The 14604-nt window shown below is 36.0% G+C and overlaps 1 protein-coding gene across 6 annotated transcripts in view; it reads right to left on the reverse strand.

The window, feature by feature from the left end:
• LOC131051272 (serine acetyltransferase 2) overlaps positions 1-14604 on the reverse strand; it is a 155562-nt gene that overhangs the window by 38167 nt on the left and 102791 nt on the right. Inside the window, exon 7 of one of the 6 annotated variants that reach the window (XM_057986146.2) lies at positions 6903-7131. The exons of 4 other annotated variants lie outside the window; for them this stretch is intronic. In XM_057986146.2, coding sequence (XP_057842129.2) covers positions 7108-7131 — 24 coding nt within the window. In that variant the 3' untranslated portion in view covers positions 6903-7107. Of the gene's footprint in view, positions 1-6902; positions 7132-13256; positions 13317-14604 lie in introns of those variants that run through there. One more of the 6 variants, XM_057986005.2, reaches the window with a different exon arrangement.

The raw sequence follows: 14604 nt of genomic DNA on the forward strand, positions 1-14604 counted from the left end.
CAGTAACTAAAACTGCCAACTTTCAGATTCAGAGATGTATTGCTCAACAGTTCCAGTTTGCTTAAGCTGAGTCAAATCTTTAAGATGAAGTTCGGGATCTTTAGAATCAAATCTATCTATAAGTTTCTCAATAAACTCAACATAAGTATCAATCAGATCATGACCCAAGTTACTTGCCCATGATGCCACCATTCATGTGCTACACCTTCAAGATGCAATGCAGCATATTTAATTGCCTCATCTTCAAACATAGGATTTAATTGGAAGTATGTGTCTAATTTTTGCACCCAAGCCCAAGCGGTTGTTTTACCTGACCCATCAAAATAAGGAATGGACATTTTACCAATTTTTCTTTGCAATTCATTGTTGTTCCCTCGTTGTCCTCTTGGCCTATGTTTCATTCTGACATCCAAGTATTCTCTAAATGTCATTGTTGATCCAAAATCATCCCCTGATAATAACCAATCATGGTGTATCTCATCCTGTAATTCTCTAATTGTCGGTTCATTTTCTGGTTGCACATTCCTAGCAGTAAAGGTTGGCATAAACGGTCTGGTTGTTCCTGTTCTTTCCGGCTGACTATTATTAACAGAATGCTCATCTCTACCCCCATTATTTACCCCAGTATTTTGATGTTGATTATTTCCACCATTATTTTGATGTTGATTAATATTTTGTGCCATAAATTGGGTCATTAAATTAGTCATTCTGTTAACATTGTCTTGCATATCTTGTTGACTTCTAATTAAAGCTGCTATGAGATCCCTATTGTTTTCAGGTTCCCCCATATTGTTTGTTTCAAAAATAATCTCTTCGTCAGTTTCAGTATGGTTGTCCTCAATTTCAAACTGAATAGAAGAACTACTTTGTGCTAAAGGAGGGTTTTGATATCTGTTTTGTCGAGGCCCTAGTATTCCGAAAATTATAATTTCCCTGGTGCATACTCAGTTGTGCATAGATTTTTCATGAATTTTCAACTCAATAACACCCTACAAGCTGGCAGGATTCAAAAGCTTTGATACCAGTGTAAAATTCCTCAACTGGAATTTGTTTTGCAGATTAATAAGTATTTCAGAATTTGTCTCAAACACATTCGTTTGTTGGAAAAATGCACAGAATACCATTCACAGGTTCAGTCTAATTAAATCTTTCTCCTATTGTACAGTTATAGCAGAACTTAGACTGTTTAGAAGGAAAACAAACTTGAAACTAATTCCAACATGGCGTTTTCTCAACATATTCAAAAATAGCTTGCAATTATTGAAATAACATTCTGGAAGTATCTTATATTAACAGTGCACCTGGAAATGACATGGCAAGCCAATTGTTAATTACAGAGAATTCACCAGTTCCAGAACGTCGAACTCACACCATGTAACCTCTAGGAATGATACCACGCCAAACAGTGGTCGGTAGCCATACTTCCATGATGGCACATTGTTTGAATAAAATTTCGATATCGAGTCTTTTGTATTGAACCGGAAATACTGGTGGAGTAAGGAATTAATTCCTGTGTGTGTAAACCAAACACCGTCTGGTGATTCCACCACGATATGTTACCTCTCCACACCAAATATCGTTGGATGATTATTTCACAGTTCTCTGTTACAAGACACGCACACTTCCTTGCTTCTGTCGAAAATGCAATCTCAACTATTCAGCCCGACATTCTACCAATGCCGACAGTAGACCAAATTCCACAACCATTTAATCGCGATTCCGCAACAATGAATTCGTGGAGATGAATTACATTAACACCGTCTGGAAATGTTGGCGTTTTAGATACGGCACGATGATCTCGAACTCATTTGCGTGAATAGAAAGTTCAGACGCTCCTCTAACCAAACTCCACTACGGACTCCATTACGGATACCATAACACTAATCCAATAGGCCAGGGGGTTCTGGCAAAAGGATGTTCTTAATATCTCTCCAGAATTTTAGGAAACTCTTTGAAAACCCTTAACTCTAGACTTGCAAAGATTGGCGACTAAAAACCCTAAAAGCGAAAAACTGGGGGTCCCGATTTGCAATGGGGAGATGTGTGAAAAAGGTCACAACAAGACCAAGAGGAGTCCAATGGTTTTTCCCGGATGCAATTTCGACATTCTGGGAGACTTTCACAGTTCTTAAAGATCTCCAACATCCTTAGAGGCTCTAATGTTTCCAAAATTTTGGGATGTTTGGATAAAAGCAATTAAATAAATAATTTAAGTTGTTCTAAGGTGATTTTAATTTTATAAAAGGCAACTTATATATATTTATTTATTTTAAAGAATGTTGGCTTACATCATAAAGTGTTTTGCAAAGAGGGTCAAAAAGTGCTAGCACTAGGGATGGGGTACAAGTGACTTAAAGGTTATTATTTAAAAAGTGGCATTGAAATGGAGAACTAAAAGTAATATTTAATTAAAAGTTCTCAAAAAGTCATTTTATTTTATTATTAATAAAAAAGAAATGAAAAAGGAAAAGGGACTTTTTCAAAACCAACAAAAAACAAAAGGCACTTCTTCCAAAAAAACAAACATTTTTCCAAAAAAAACAATGAAAAAAGAAGAAAGTGTTTTTTTTTCAAAAAAGTAGCAAAAAAGCAATAAAAGAAGGTTAGGAATCGAGAAAAAAAGGTTAGACTGAATATTGTATTTGTTTTTTCCTCTCTAAGTAAGAAACTGAGTTCTCATATTTCTTGAGGACAAAAAAGCCTCTTGGAATACCAGTATCGGGGACTGAAACTCTCCTAACTGGTTTCAGAGATGAAAATGCTCATTATCTATTGGAGCAATTTTATTCAGAGATTGCCTTGGTGTTGAAAGTGAAGTTTTCTAAATTTGTGTTGCATGGTTAAGTTATTTCTCAGTTGTGTTTTAATGGAGATTTTTTATGTGTTTTAAATCTTGACAAATTTAGTGTGCAAGGGTTATTTTGCAGATTTTGACAGTTCCCTTTAGCGGGGATTCTCATTCCTTGGTGGCCATACATTCCTTAGAGGGTCGTGCTGCTGCTAAAAACTTATTTTGACTGGAAAAAGGGTTTTTAACTCGCTGTTATATTTTTCTACCAGCCTATGTTTGCAGGTTGTACACTTTCTATCAGGTATTTGGAGGTTTGATAATGATTTATGGGAGCCGTACAATTTGGAACTTACTGTACCAAGTCATTTTCAGACATATATATGACTGAAAATTATATCAGTTTTATATTATTATTGAATCTTGGTGTTTGGGCAAGTTATAATGGAATTTGAACCTTTGTATCAGTAATCATAAATAAAATACTCAGTTTCAGACCCGTAACTAATCTAATTTTAATTGCAATCTGATTTTCAAATAGTTTCTTGTGTTTGGGTATACTTTGTGGATTCTTGGAGTGTATTTTCAGCTGGAGATCAGTTGGGGCGTGTTGGAGTGCATCTAGGTAGTGGCTATAGTTGTGTTGTGTGGATAGTGTTTCTTGTGAGTTGTTGGCAGTGCATCAGTCTGATTTTTGCATAGTTATCAGGAGAGCATTTCCGGACCCCTGGGACGTGTCTCTGGTCTCTGAAATGCCTCCGGAGACTGCCAGGTTTGCTGGGTACTCTGACGCCACGTCTCCACGATGACTCCAAGTCTCCTGACGTCTCCGGCAATAAAATTTGGCAGATTTTTTACTCCTGGGCTCCCGTCGCTGACATCACCGTGGAGAGCCCTCCCATCCGGCATTACCAAGAGCTTCCTCGTTGAAGCTTTGCTGCAGGCTGGTGAGGCTTATCAATCGTAAACCCTAAGTATGACATACTTTATTCATCCTGTCTGCCTGCTTTCTTTGTTGCTTAATTTAAGCTTTCAATCACGTAGTATGATTATTCAATCAAATTGCTTCATTTTCAAATGTTTGCATGGTTTGTTCTTTTTTATTTTTGTAAGCAAATAAGAGGAGATGAAATTATTTTCTAAATTTATTTAGTGAATGTTTTTATTAGAAAAAAATTAAAAATATTATGTTTTTAATTTTAGGTATTGTATAAGTATTTTTTATTAATTCTATTTGTACAAATATTTGTTTGATGTTGGATTTTAAAGAAATAATAAAAAATATATAAGATATTATTAAGATTATTTATTTATAATATGTAAGATTCTATAACAAAAATTATTATATTTATACATATATATAACATTTTACAATTTATTTATTATATGTAAAGATTCTTGTTTTTAAAGTTCTATGTCGTGTTATTTTCTGAATATTATTAAATTATACTATAAACAATTTGGTGTCTCTGAGTACCCCCATCTCCTGGTAACCTTGGATTTTTGTGACAACGGTGTTCTGAGCAGCAGAAAGAGTGATATCAGACCTACATCAGTCTCTTGCATCATCCTTATGAGCTAGTTGACAATTCCAAGTCTTCATTTGGTGGGAAAATGATTGTATAGTGAGTCATAATGATATGTACCTGCTATACCTACAATAACAGCAACACAATATATTATTACAGTTCAGTTTTGATCTGAAATTGGTTATCAAATTGTTATGACATCTTTGACAGTGTTTCTTGGGTGTGTTTGATAGTTTGTGTGCCTTTCCAGTAGTTTGCAAGTGGGTGTGTTAGTATGCTTCCTTTCAGAGTTTTCTAAGCATTACCAGCAGTGTTTCAGTTCTGTTTTATCAAAAATACAGCACCAACCAAGATATTATCAGACCTGTACCAGCATTACACTTCATCCTTACAAGGCGTTTTGTTGTTTCATTGAAGAGCTGAGTATTTTATGTTATATGGTTTTATTTGGGTTTGTTGCAGCAGTCTTATTAATTATCATTTTTTTATATCAGCAATCATACTTCCTATATGATGTTTGAAAATCTTTTGAGCTAACTTTGTAATACCCTGGACAGTAGTACCGCCAGTGGTTTCTTTCCTTTTTTTTGATGTATTTGTTCACCACACTAAATAAGTGGAAGTATTGTATTTGCTCACCCCACTGAACAAGTAGAAGTAATGTATTTGCTTACCTCACTGAACGGGTGGAAGTGTTGTATTCACTCACCACTGAATAAGTGGACGTAGTTGTAATTGTTGCAATTGCACTCACCACTGAATAAGTGGAAGTGCTTGTGCTTATTGTATCTCCACAGTCCATTGAATAAGCAAATAGGTTGTTTCCTTTTCAGATCATACATAGCACACTCTACTGAAGAAGTGAGATTGGTCGGCTTGCCACCTAGTGTGTTTCCTTCCAAGTTGCTGCATTTAGATAGTTGTCTGGTCCTATGCACCATATGCTCTCACCTTGCCCATTGTGGGAATTGGGTGATCAGAAAGTGATAAGGACTTTGCATCAAATCTTATTTTTAGTCGGAAAATTCCAAAAAAATTAGGGAGGCTTATTACACACAGCTCAACCGCTTGCATCAGTCCTCTTACAGCCTTGACCGCTAAGGAAGCTCATTGAGCTCACACCACAATTCACCAACCTGGGTGTGTGTTTGCACAGTGATCACATTCAACTACAATGGTCACATCCAACCTACATGTGATTCTGCTGGCCCAATGAATCCTCCAAATGACAGATGAAAATAAGTGGGTATGTTCCACCACTCAATTCCCATTCTGTAACCTCTATGTACCACTCAAAATGGTTTTCACAACCAAAATGAGGATTCACTTGAAGCCAAATTAAATATTCAAAGTTCATTCTAAGGCATTTGAATTAAAACTGAGGATGGCAGCTCCATGCCTAATACTACCTCCCACTCAATCAAACTGAAATCATTCTCACGAGAGGGAAAAAATATCTAAACTTTAATATGTATGTTTCTCCCAATCTCTCATTCTCTATATAATGAACATTTATGAGTGGAAAAGTACCATAGGAGTGCAAAATTATATCAATTGCACTCTTAATTTTCAAGAAAAAGACAACCAACTTGTCTTTGTCACTCCTCTCTTCCTCATTCTCAATGAGTAAACAGAGTACAAAGAATTCCACCTAGACTGATGAGCGAAAGGAACCAAATAACAAAGGAAAAAAGGAAGAAATTCATGCTTTTCTCTCATAAATATCTTATCTTTCCTCTCATTTATACTCATGTTTGCGGCTCAACAGAGAGAAACCTAAGTTGCCGGTTCGGGTTCGGGTTCAAGTTCGGTTCGCTGATACGGCAAAATTTTGAAATGGGGTTTGGGTATATATATATATATATGCAGCCTATAAGCATGAATTAAGACTAGAATGCAACATAATATCATATAAACAACAAAAACACCATAAACTTGTAATCATAGCATCATGATCATAGTTCATAGTCATACCATCATAGCAGCATATACTTCAAGTTCAACATCAAAATATTAAAATGATAATATCAAGTTCAAGTATCATTGTTTCAAAATTTAACTTGCAACAATTGGAACTTTATACTAAGTTTAAATCATCTAATGGATTCTCTTTATCTTGCAATACCAGTCAAGAATAAATGCAATAGCAGGCAAGAATAAATGAAATAGCAAGCAAGAATAGCACTAAGAATATGAAAGACTAATTGCAAGTCAAGAATAAATGCAATAGCAGTCAAGAATAACAGCAAAGTCTTTCACGGAAATGACTAATGCCATTGAAGATGATGAAGAAGAAGAAGAATGAGCTCAGGAAATTGAATGTTTTTGTTGCTTTTCATAAGCCGAGGATTGCAAATCAGAATGAGCTAATGAGTTAGCAGCAAAGGAATAAAACATAAAAAATTTCTAAACACGTAATTTTTATAAATGATAAAACATCAATTTAGTACGAGAGTCTAATACGCAGAGTCAATGTAATCAATGTTTGTATGCATGAAAACAACAAACTGGAAAAAAGAAACATAGCTAGCATGTAACATCAACTGTTGTCAAGTCCTTCAACTCATCTACTTCCATGTGATGTACACCCAATGCCTCATAATAATCAATGTCACTCTTTGACTATGAATAATGTGGCTCATCTAGTGGGACTCGAACTAGTTCTACTTGTACCTCTTCTTCACTTGTCTCCCATCTTCAATTTCAAATTCCTCCATGCTATCGAAGTCTCCCTGTATCTAAGTATTCAGGGTATTGGTCCAAGCATGGATATGGAATTCTTAAATCTTATTAGAAACCCAGGTTCAGAACAAACTGTGTATATCCATGCAAAAAAATAATAAAAAAATACTTCAAATTGTGTGCTTAACCATAATATCCATGTTTTATGCATAAAATTGTAAAACTAACCAAAATAAACAAAAAATTCGGTAATAATTCAAAACATTAAATGAGTCATGACATGATATATCACATAGTTCTATATTCTTTTAAAAAAAATAGAAAAATAGTCAGTGATCATAATCAAACTGAAGAACTACATTACAAATCAATTAAGAGTATCCTATTCAGCGATTGGCTCACTAAGCAAGATGCAGTAGATTTACCAAAGTGCCAAACCCACCAACTCTTCTCTAACTACCAAATCAGCAGAAAAACCATGTGTTGCTCAATTCACCCAAAATTAGATTTGGATTCAAATCGACTGAAGGATCAAGCAAGGTTTGGTTTTTGAGATCAAGATCATATAGAGTCGTTGATTGCATACCTGAACGATTCTAGGTATTCTAGGTTGGACTTGGCATTTCCAAAACGTTTTTACAATGATTCCGGCAGAAGGCAACATTTTAGACATGTTTCATTTGATTTTTTTCCAATCAGAAACCCCAAATGACTATCCTGAAACACATTTCCTGTGTTGAACAAATACAGGCAACAGTGTTGGCCAAGGCACAGCCAACTGCAAAGGAGTCGCCCCTTTTTCATGAGGTGGATGGGTACCTTGAAGCTGAAACACGGGTGATGGTGCCCAATAAAGAAAGGGTGCCCCAGCCCCCTCAATAGTTGATAGTAGGGGCAGACAAATAAGCATTCGATCATCAATTAAATCCACACATCGTCTGATATATTATGCTTATTTATTTATTTCTTAGCATTTTTATAGTCCTCTTGTAACATTATGCTCTTTCCAAAAATATTAATTTAAAATATTTCAAAAAATTCATTGATGGCTAATGTCAATGTTATTATTTAAGATCAGACCTTGCTAATTGATTAAGGAAATAAAGAGATAATTTGTAAACTTAGTTAAAATGTCACCAGTTGTCATTATAAAGGGGCATCAGGATAATATTTTAAATAATTTTAAATTATTACTAATATCAGATATTTATAATTTATATATAATATAATATTTTAGTTTTATGTATAGATATTAGCATATGGTTTTCCTTGTAATATTTATGGTAGTTTTTCTTTAGCATACGTATGATATATGATTTATTAAACTTGATACCTATTTTTTAGTTGCAAATATATATACCCACCAAAAAAAAATTTAAGTGCAGCCACATACCCACACCCATATCCAATTCTGATTCAGTAACTTAGATTTTTCTATGCAGCTCTTATGGAGAGTTTTTCTTTTGGCGTGGGGCATGGGGTAAAATATCTAAGCTTAAGGGACCTAGGCCAGGAGAATTTGTTTAAAAAATGCTAACTCATGGTTGGCTAACTAATAAAACTAGGAAAATAAGAAGACTATTTGAATTTCAAAATTAAACTAAGGGACCTGCTTTTCTGCATATATAACAATCAGCTGCAACAATATTCCCACTTCTAGACATTTGGTAGAAACAATAGCCAGTGGCTGCCAATGTTTATCCATTACACTTTTTTATTTACTATCATTCTCCTTTTTAATTCAATCATGGAAAGTTACAACATAGTGCATACAGAGAAAAAAATTTATCCACAAAGTACTTATTTTTTAGGATCCTCGGTTCCAATTTTAAATGAAAAGCAGAAGACGGCATAGTTGCTTCGATTTAGCTTTATTACCATGGAAGGGAAAGGATGAATATAAGCTATCTTGTCCAACTTTTCCACACCCCAACAAATCACTTCAGCTACAATGTATTTTCTGTCCTAATATGTCAGTTTAAGATCTTGAAATTCTACATTTCCATCTTAATTTCTAAATGTTCTTTTAAAATCTATTGCATGTCCCTGTTCAACTACTTAAAAATTTTACATTTAATCCCCTTCCAACTGTATTTTTTGACATCCCTATTCCTTAGGATTATTTCTTCTTCAATACCCTTTTTTTTGTGCCTTGTCTGTGTTTGTCCCCAATGCTAACACTAACATTAACATAAATAGAGTTTTCTATAATATCCACTAGTATAGATATCTTAAATACATCTATCTAGATTCTAAAGAAATGCTAAGGGATATCAATTGGAGCTATTTTATTTACCTTAAATTAATTTTATTTTACTTTAAATTATATTTACTACATACAAAAACATCTAAATTATATTGTATCTACATCGCTTTTTTCCTAATACAAATTTTTATTCTAATTTTTAAAATTCGATTATTTACATCTATATTTTTATATTTAAAATTTTAATTTCTTATCATTATTTAAAAAAATTATAAATGTTCATCCCTCTAATTCCCTTGGCTGGGGTGACATGGATGGCACCGGATGAAGGGAGGATTAAGATTAACTTTGATGGCACTTCAAAGGGGAACCTGGGGATTGGGGGTGCTAGATGTATTGCATGTGACCACAACGAAAACATTCTAGCAGAAAGATTGTAGCACTTGGGGGAAACCACAAACAACCTTGCAAAGTTCAGAGCGGCCCTACTTGGCCTAAAGCTAGGTCTGGAACTAAATGCAAGGCAGTTGCATCTTGAAGGAGATACCCTGATCACTGTCAATGCCATCAAACAGAATTCAATACCAAACTAGAAGTTGGGCCGATGGTTGAGGCCAATCTGCGACCTCATTAGCATGTTCGTAGATTTCAAGTTGTCGCATGTCTACTGTGAAAAGAACGAACTTGCTGATGAGTTAGCCAAACACACCACAAAGAAAGTTTCTGGCTAAAATGGCACGAAGTCTGAGGATGAATTGGAGGAGAAATGATGGTGGGCCCCTGGATATTATCATCACATCATTACCAATTACGTTGGCGCAGAGAGAGAGGACAGAGGATCTCTTTTCACGTGCAGGCCAGTGTACTGATGTTGTAGTGGCATTGCAATCTTTAAAGAGACAGATCATAACGGAAGGTTTCCCGAGAGATCAGGTATGACATGTCAGTGGCCAACGTAGCCTTTGGGCTACAAACATCATTTCTAGACATGGAGCATAAACCTATGCGTGTGATTCATTAACAAGACATTAATTACCCATCTCACAAGCAGATTTGAGTGGATTTGAAATGTCATGGCCAAACTAAGGTGACATTATGGTAAGGGCATATGAGAATGTGGCTACCAATATTTGATGACAGATTGCTCAATATTATTTATACCCTTCAGCGGCTACTGGTGACTCAAGCATGTTGGTTTGAAAGTTGTATCATTAGCCTTCAATAATGGATATACCCATTAGGTTAGTCTCCAACAATCGTCAGATGTCTTTTTTGGATAAGGTTTTTGAGAAGAGACTCAAAACCATCCTCAATTCCTCTCGCTCCCTGGTCATCCATGCAGTGGAGACAATTCTTGGGGACGAATTTTTGAAGGCATGTCACATGAACCATGTTAACAGTTATATCTACACCATGTTTTCTGGTGGTCGTCCTGGGAATGGGAGAAACGAAGGCGGGGGTGAGGATTTTATGTCAAAAGGTTTTGAAGAACCCATACTTAGGCGATATTGACAACGTCCTAGAGAATACAGACGAGGAGAAGCGGATTCCTCTCCCTCAAGATTACCATGTGGTCCAAAGGCAGGGGAAAGAGGTGACAAAATTGCCCTTGGTCAATACCACAGATCCGGTGTTGTTTGAGGGTAGGAAGTCGTCCATTGCCAAAAATCTTGTGTTCCTTAAGAAACTAATGGGAATAATGCTGAATGAAGGTGGTGATTGGGTGAAGAATTATCTGCAAAGCGAGGGCTTGGAAAGCGATGATGAGGAGACTGAATTTGGCACTATGATAAAAGAGGTGGTGGACGACGGCAAGGAGGAAGACCCCCTTTGAGTTGCTGAGTTTCTGGCCCATGAAGATTGCAGCCAAAATGCCTGGTCAAAACTCATGCCAAGGAAAGGAGGAAGCCGAAGGTGCCATGAGAAGGGTTTGCTCTCCTTTTTGTGTATAGTTTTCCTGAGTAACAATAGGATATATACTGGTGTTTGTACTCTAGAATGGGACTGTTAAAGTCAAACAAAATGTTTTTTGAAACTCTCTAGTGTCACCATTTTGGAGGGGGTGACACCATTTCAACCCTGTAATACAGCAAGGCTTCGCCCTTGGCTAATGGATGGGTAGATATGGGTATATTCACACTATGGGCCCCAATTTTGGACACTATAGTGATACTGGGCTCTACCCCTAATAGGTGGGTAGACAGGTGAGATGATGCATAAGATGTAAAGTTTATTTTCTGATATCAATACAATGGATGTTGCACCATAGCAGCTATTAATTTACCAAAAAAAATAATTATAAAATATATTTTTTAATTGAATTGATTATTCTTAATGTCTACTAATAATTTTCTAAAAATATTTTGCTATACATTGCAATTATGAAATGGTAGATTATTTTTTTTTAAATATATCTATTTTTATTTTATATTTATACATCTATCTAAAACATAATTTTTATGAGGACATTTTATGTGGTGTTTATTTTGAGAATATTATGTTTATAATTAATATTAATATTTTGACATGTAACAGGTTGTCAAATTTAAGCTAAAAGATAAGAATTTTTGTTAACATCAACACACTCATGCCATTACACTCTACCCCTTGCTTCCATTGTAGAATGCCTCTCGACATTAATAAATCACTCCTATTCCTAGATTTTGTTTTGCAATGCCAGCAAAATTGAGCTTAACACAATCTCTAGAAGGTTTCTTCCATGCATTCTTAGGATTTTTCAACCTATTCCAAACAAACCCATTCCCCGATGTCTTAATTAGGTTCCATCTTTACATTACACTCTACCCCTTGCTTCCATTGTAGAATGCCTCTCGACATTAATAAATCCCTCCTAATCCTAGATTTTGTTTTGCAATGCTCACAAAATTGAGTTTAACCCAATCTCTAGAAGGTTTCTTCCATGCATTATTAGGAATTTTCAGCCTATTCCAAACAAACCCATTCCCTAATGTTTTAATTAGGTTCCATCTTTATAGAATTTTCCAATCAACTCCAAATGGCTTATTTGAAATTGGCTTCCAAGTATGAACTACTTGTGATATGCCTTTGTCTTCCTCCATATTTTCCACACCAAATTTTCCTTCTCCCTAAGATTGTGTGATTCCTTCCAGTCATAGATTTTGAACTATAGTGGATGAAAATTATCATTGAGAGGGATTTGAAAACCCCACTCTCAAGTGTTTTTAACCATGGAAATATCCAATTCCTTACTAACTCCAGTCTAAGCCATCCAACTTGCATTTCATAGAAGAATCTTCTCCAAATAACCCAATTCATCTTACAATACAGAAATAGATGATCCCCATCATAGTTTCGAGGACTCCACGAGTTTTTCTAGAGACTCACAGGACTCACAAGTCCTAAGGCACTAAGTCAACTAGCCAAGGACTCGCAAGTCGAGTCCCAAAGAGTATCTGCCAAAACTCACTGAGTCCTGGCATGAGACTCAGCCGAGTCCTAGACTCAGACTTGCAAGTCCTGAAGCGGGACTCTCGCATCTAGCTGGGATGTCCAACAGCCTTAAAAATTGGGTTTTTTTTTTAAAAAAATTCACTTCATAATGCCTTTCTTGTCCAAAACAAGTTTACATGGCTAAATAGGGTTGGAAGAAGTAGAGAAGAGAAGCATAGGAGATCGAAAAAGACCAAGTAAGCAATTTCCTCCTTAGTGAAAAAGATCTTGCAGAATTGGAGAGAGGAGCAGCAGAATTTGATGCAATGGAGATGGACGAAGACAATTTTGAAGAAACAATTCATCATCATTTAGATACTGTAGAACCTTCTAGTTCAAGGCCTGAAAAATTGAGTTACTTTAGGAGAGGAAAGAGGAAGATGTATGTAATGTCCCTTCCCTGGAATTGCCTAGAAAATAACAGTCCTATCTAAGTATAAGGAAATTTAATTTTAACATTACCAACATAGATAAACAGCAACACTAATTATCATTTAGATAAGCTAGTATAATAACATCTACATTCATAGGTAATAACATTAGATAATAACTTTCAGAATAACATATAGATGAATACCTGTCTTGTGCTCTAAATAGAGTGTAATGGGTTTAGGAATACCTGGAGATCCATAGTAGAGTCCTGTAAACAGGTTAGGAGAAATGAAATCTATGTACAGAGTTGCATGAATGATTATAACAGGTTCTACTATCTGTGCTAAGTAAGATATCAGTTTGTTAAAGATGTATTCATGTATTGAACATAGGGTAGTTTGAACAAGTGTGGTGCCCAAGAGACTCCCCCAACTAGGCTCAAGGGCAGTCAAACCCCCTTTGACCCCACGCGGCCCATGCCATCAATGAGGTGGCCTACCTAGTGGGTATCCTATCACCGTTCTCCTCCACTTGTCATACCTATCCTATGTTCCACGTCTACTTCTTCATCCAATATGACAGAGGGAGGGGGTAGTCACAGTAAGGTGCCTAGGAAGCCCATACTTCGCAGGCCCAAGGGCAGCACCCTTGTATCCCCTTGGCCTCATGGGACTACCCAGTCTTAAACCATGAGGTGGCGTGCCTGTGAGATCACCCCAACACCATTATCCTAACTGTAATTTCTCCCTCTTCCATCATACCAGCAACACTCAGAATATGTGATTCATTAGATGGATAATGATATAGTGAATTTGTAGAGTACTAATCAGTATAAATATGCAGAATGTCTGCATGATAATCAGAAAACATACACATGCTGTATGCAGAGACATTATCATTAATATCGCCTCAGGATTCTATGTGTATGTCAACAGGGATGCATACCGATTGTTCTTATTTACTGAACTTTGGAAGTGCTTAGTATATTATCTCCTTATTCTGATCTGAAAGTGTTATCTTTTTCTGTTATTGCTGGGCGGATGGATTCTTCAGACCTTCGATCTGATTGTTCTTCCTTAGGCAGCGATACCCTTAATTGCCATCATCATCGGTTGCTCATAATAAAACTTGAATATATTCAAAACTCCTCTAACCAGAATATTGGGAGGGATACGACAGTATGAACATTATAAGGTTTCGTATTAAGTATACATATTAAGTGCATTCCTATGCATACCACCAAGAACAAAGATGTTACTGCCTGTAACTTAATAACGGTTCTGATCTGAACTGACCGATGGGGATGTTACTGGATGCTTTGATTCCTTTCCTTTATATCTCTTAATGTGAGGGAAAGGTCACACGTCTTCATCATGTATGCCCCTTGGAAAGAGATACACCCTTTCACCATTAGCACTCTTTGAAAGAGTGCAACTCTTCATTATTTCTGCCCTTTGAAAGGGACACAACCTTTCACAATCAGATCTGCACTTCTAATTTAAGTCAGTTCTGTACTTCTGATTCCCCAAAATATCCCCTCTCAAGTGAAGCTCTCT

The sequence above is a fragment of the Cryptomeria japonica genome, chromosome 2 (genome assembly GCF_030272615.1).
Source record: "Cryptomeria japonica chromosome 2, Sugi_1.0, whole genome shotgun sequence".
NCBI classification, from domain to species: Eukaryota; Viridiplantae; Streptophyta; class Pinopsida; order Cupressales; family Cupressaceae; genus Cryptomeria; species Cryptomeria japonica.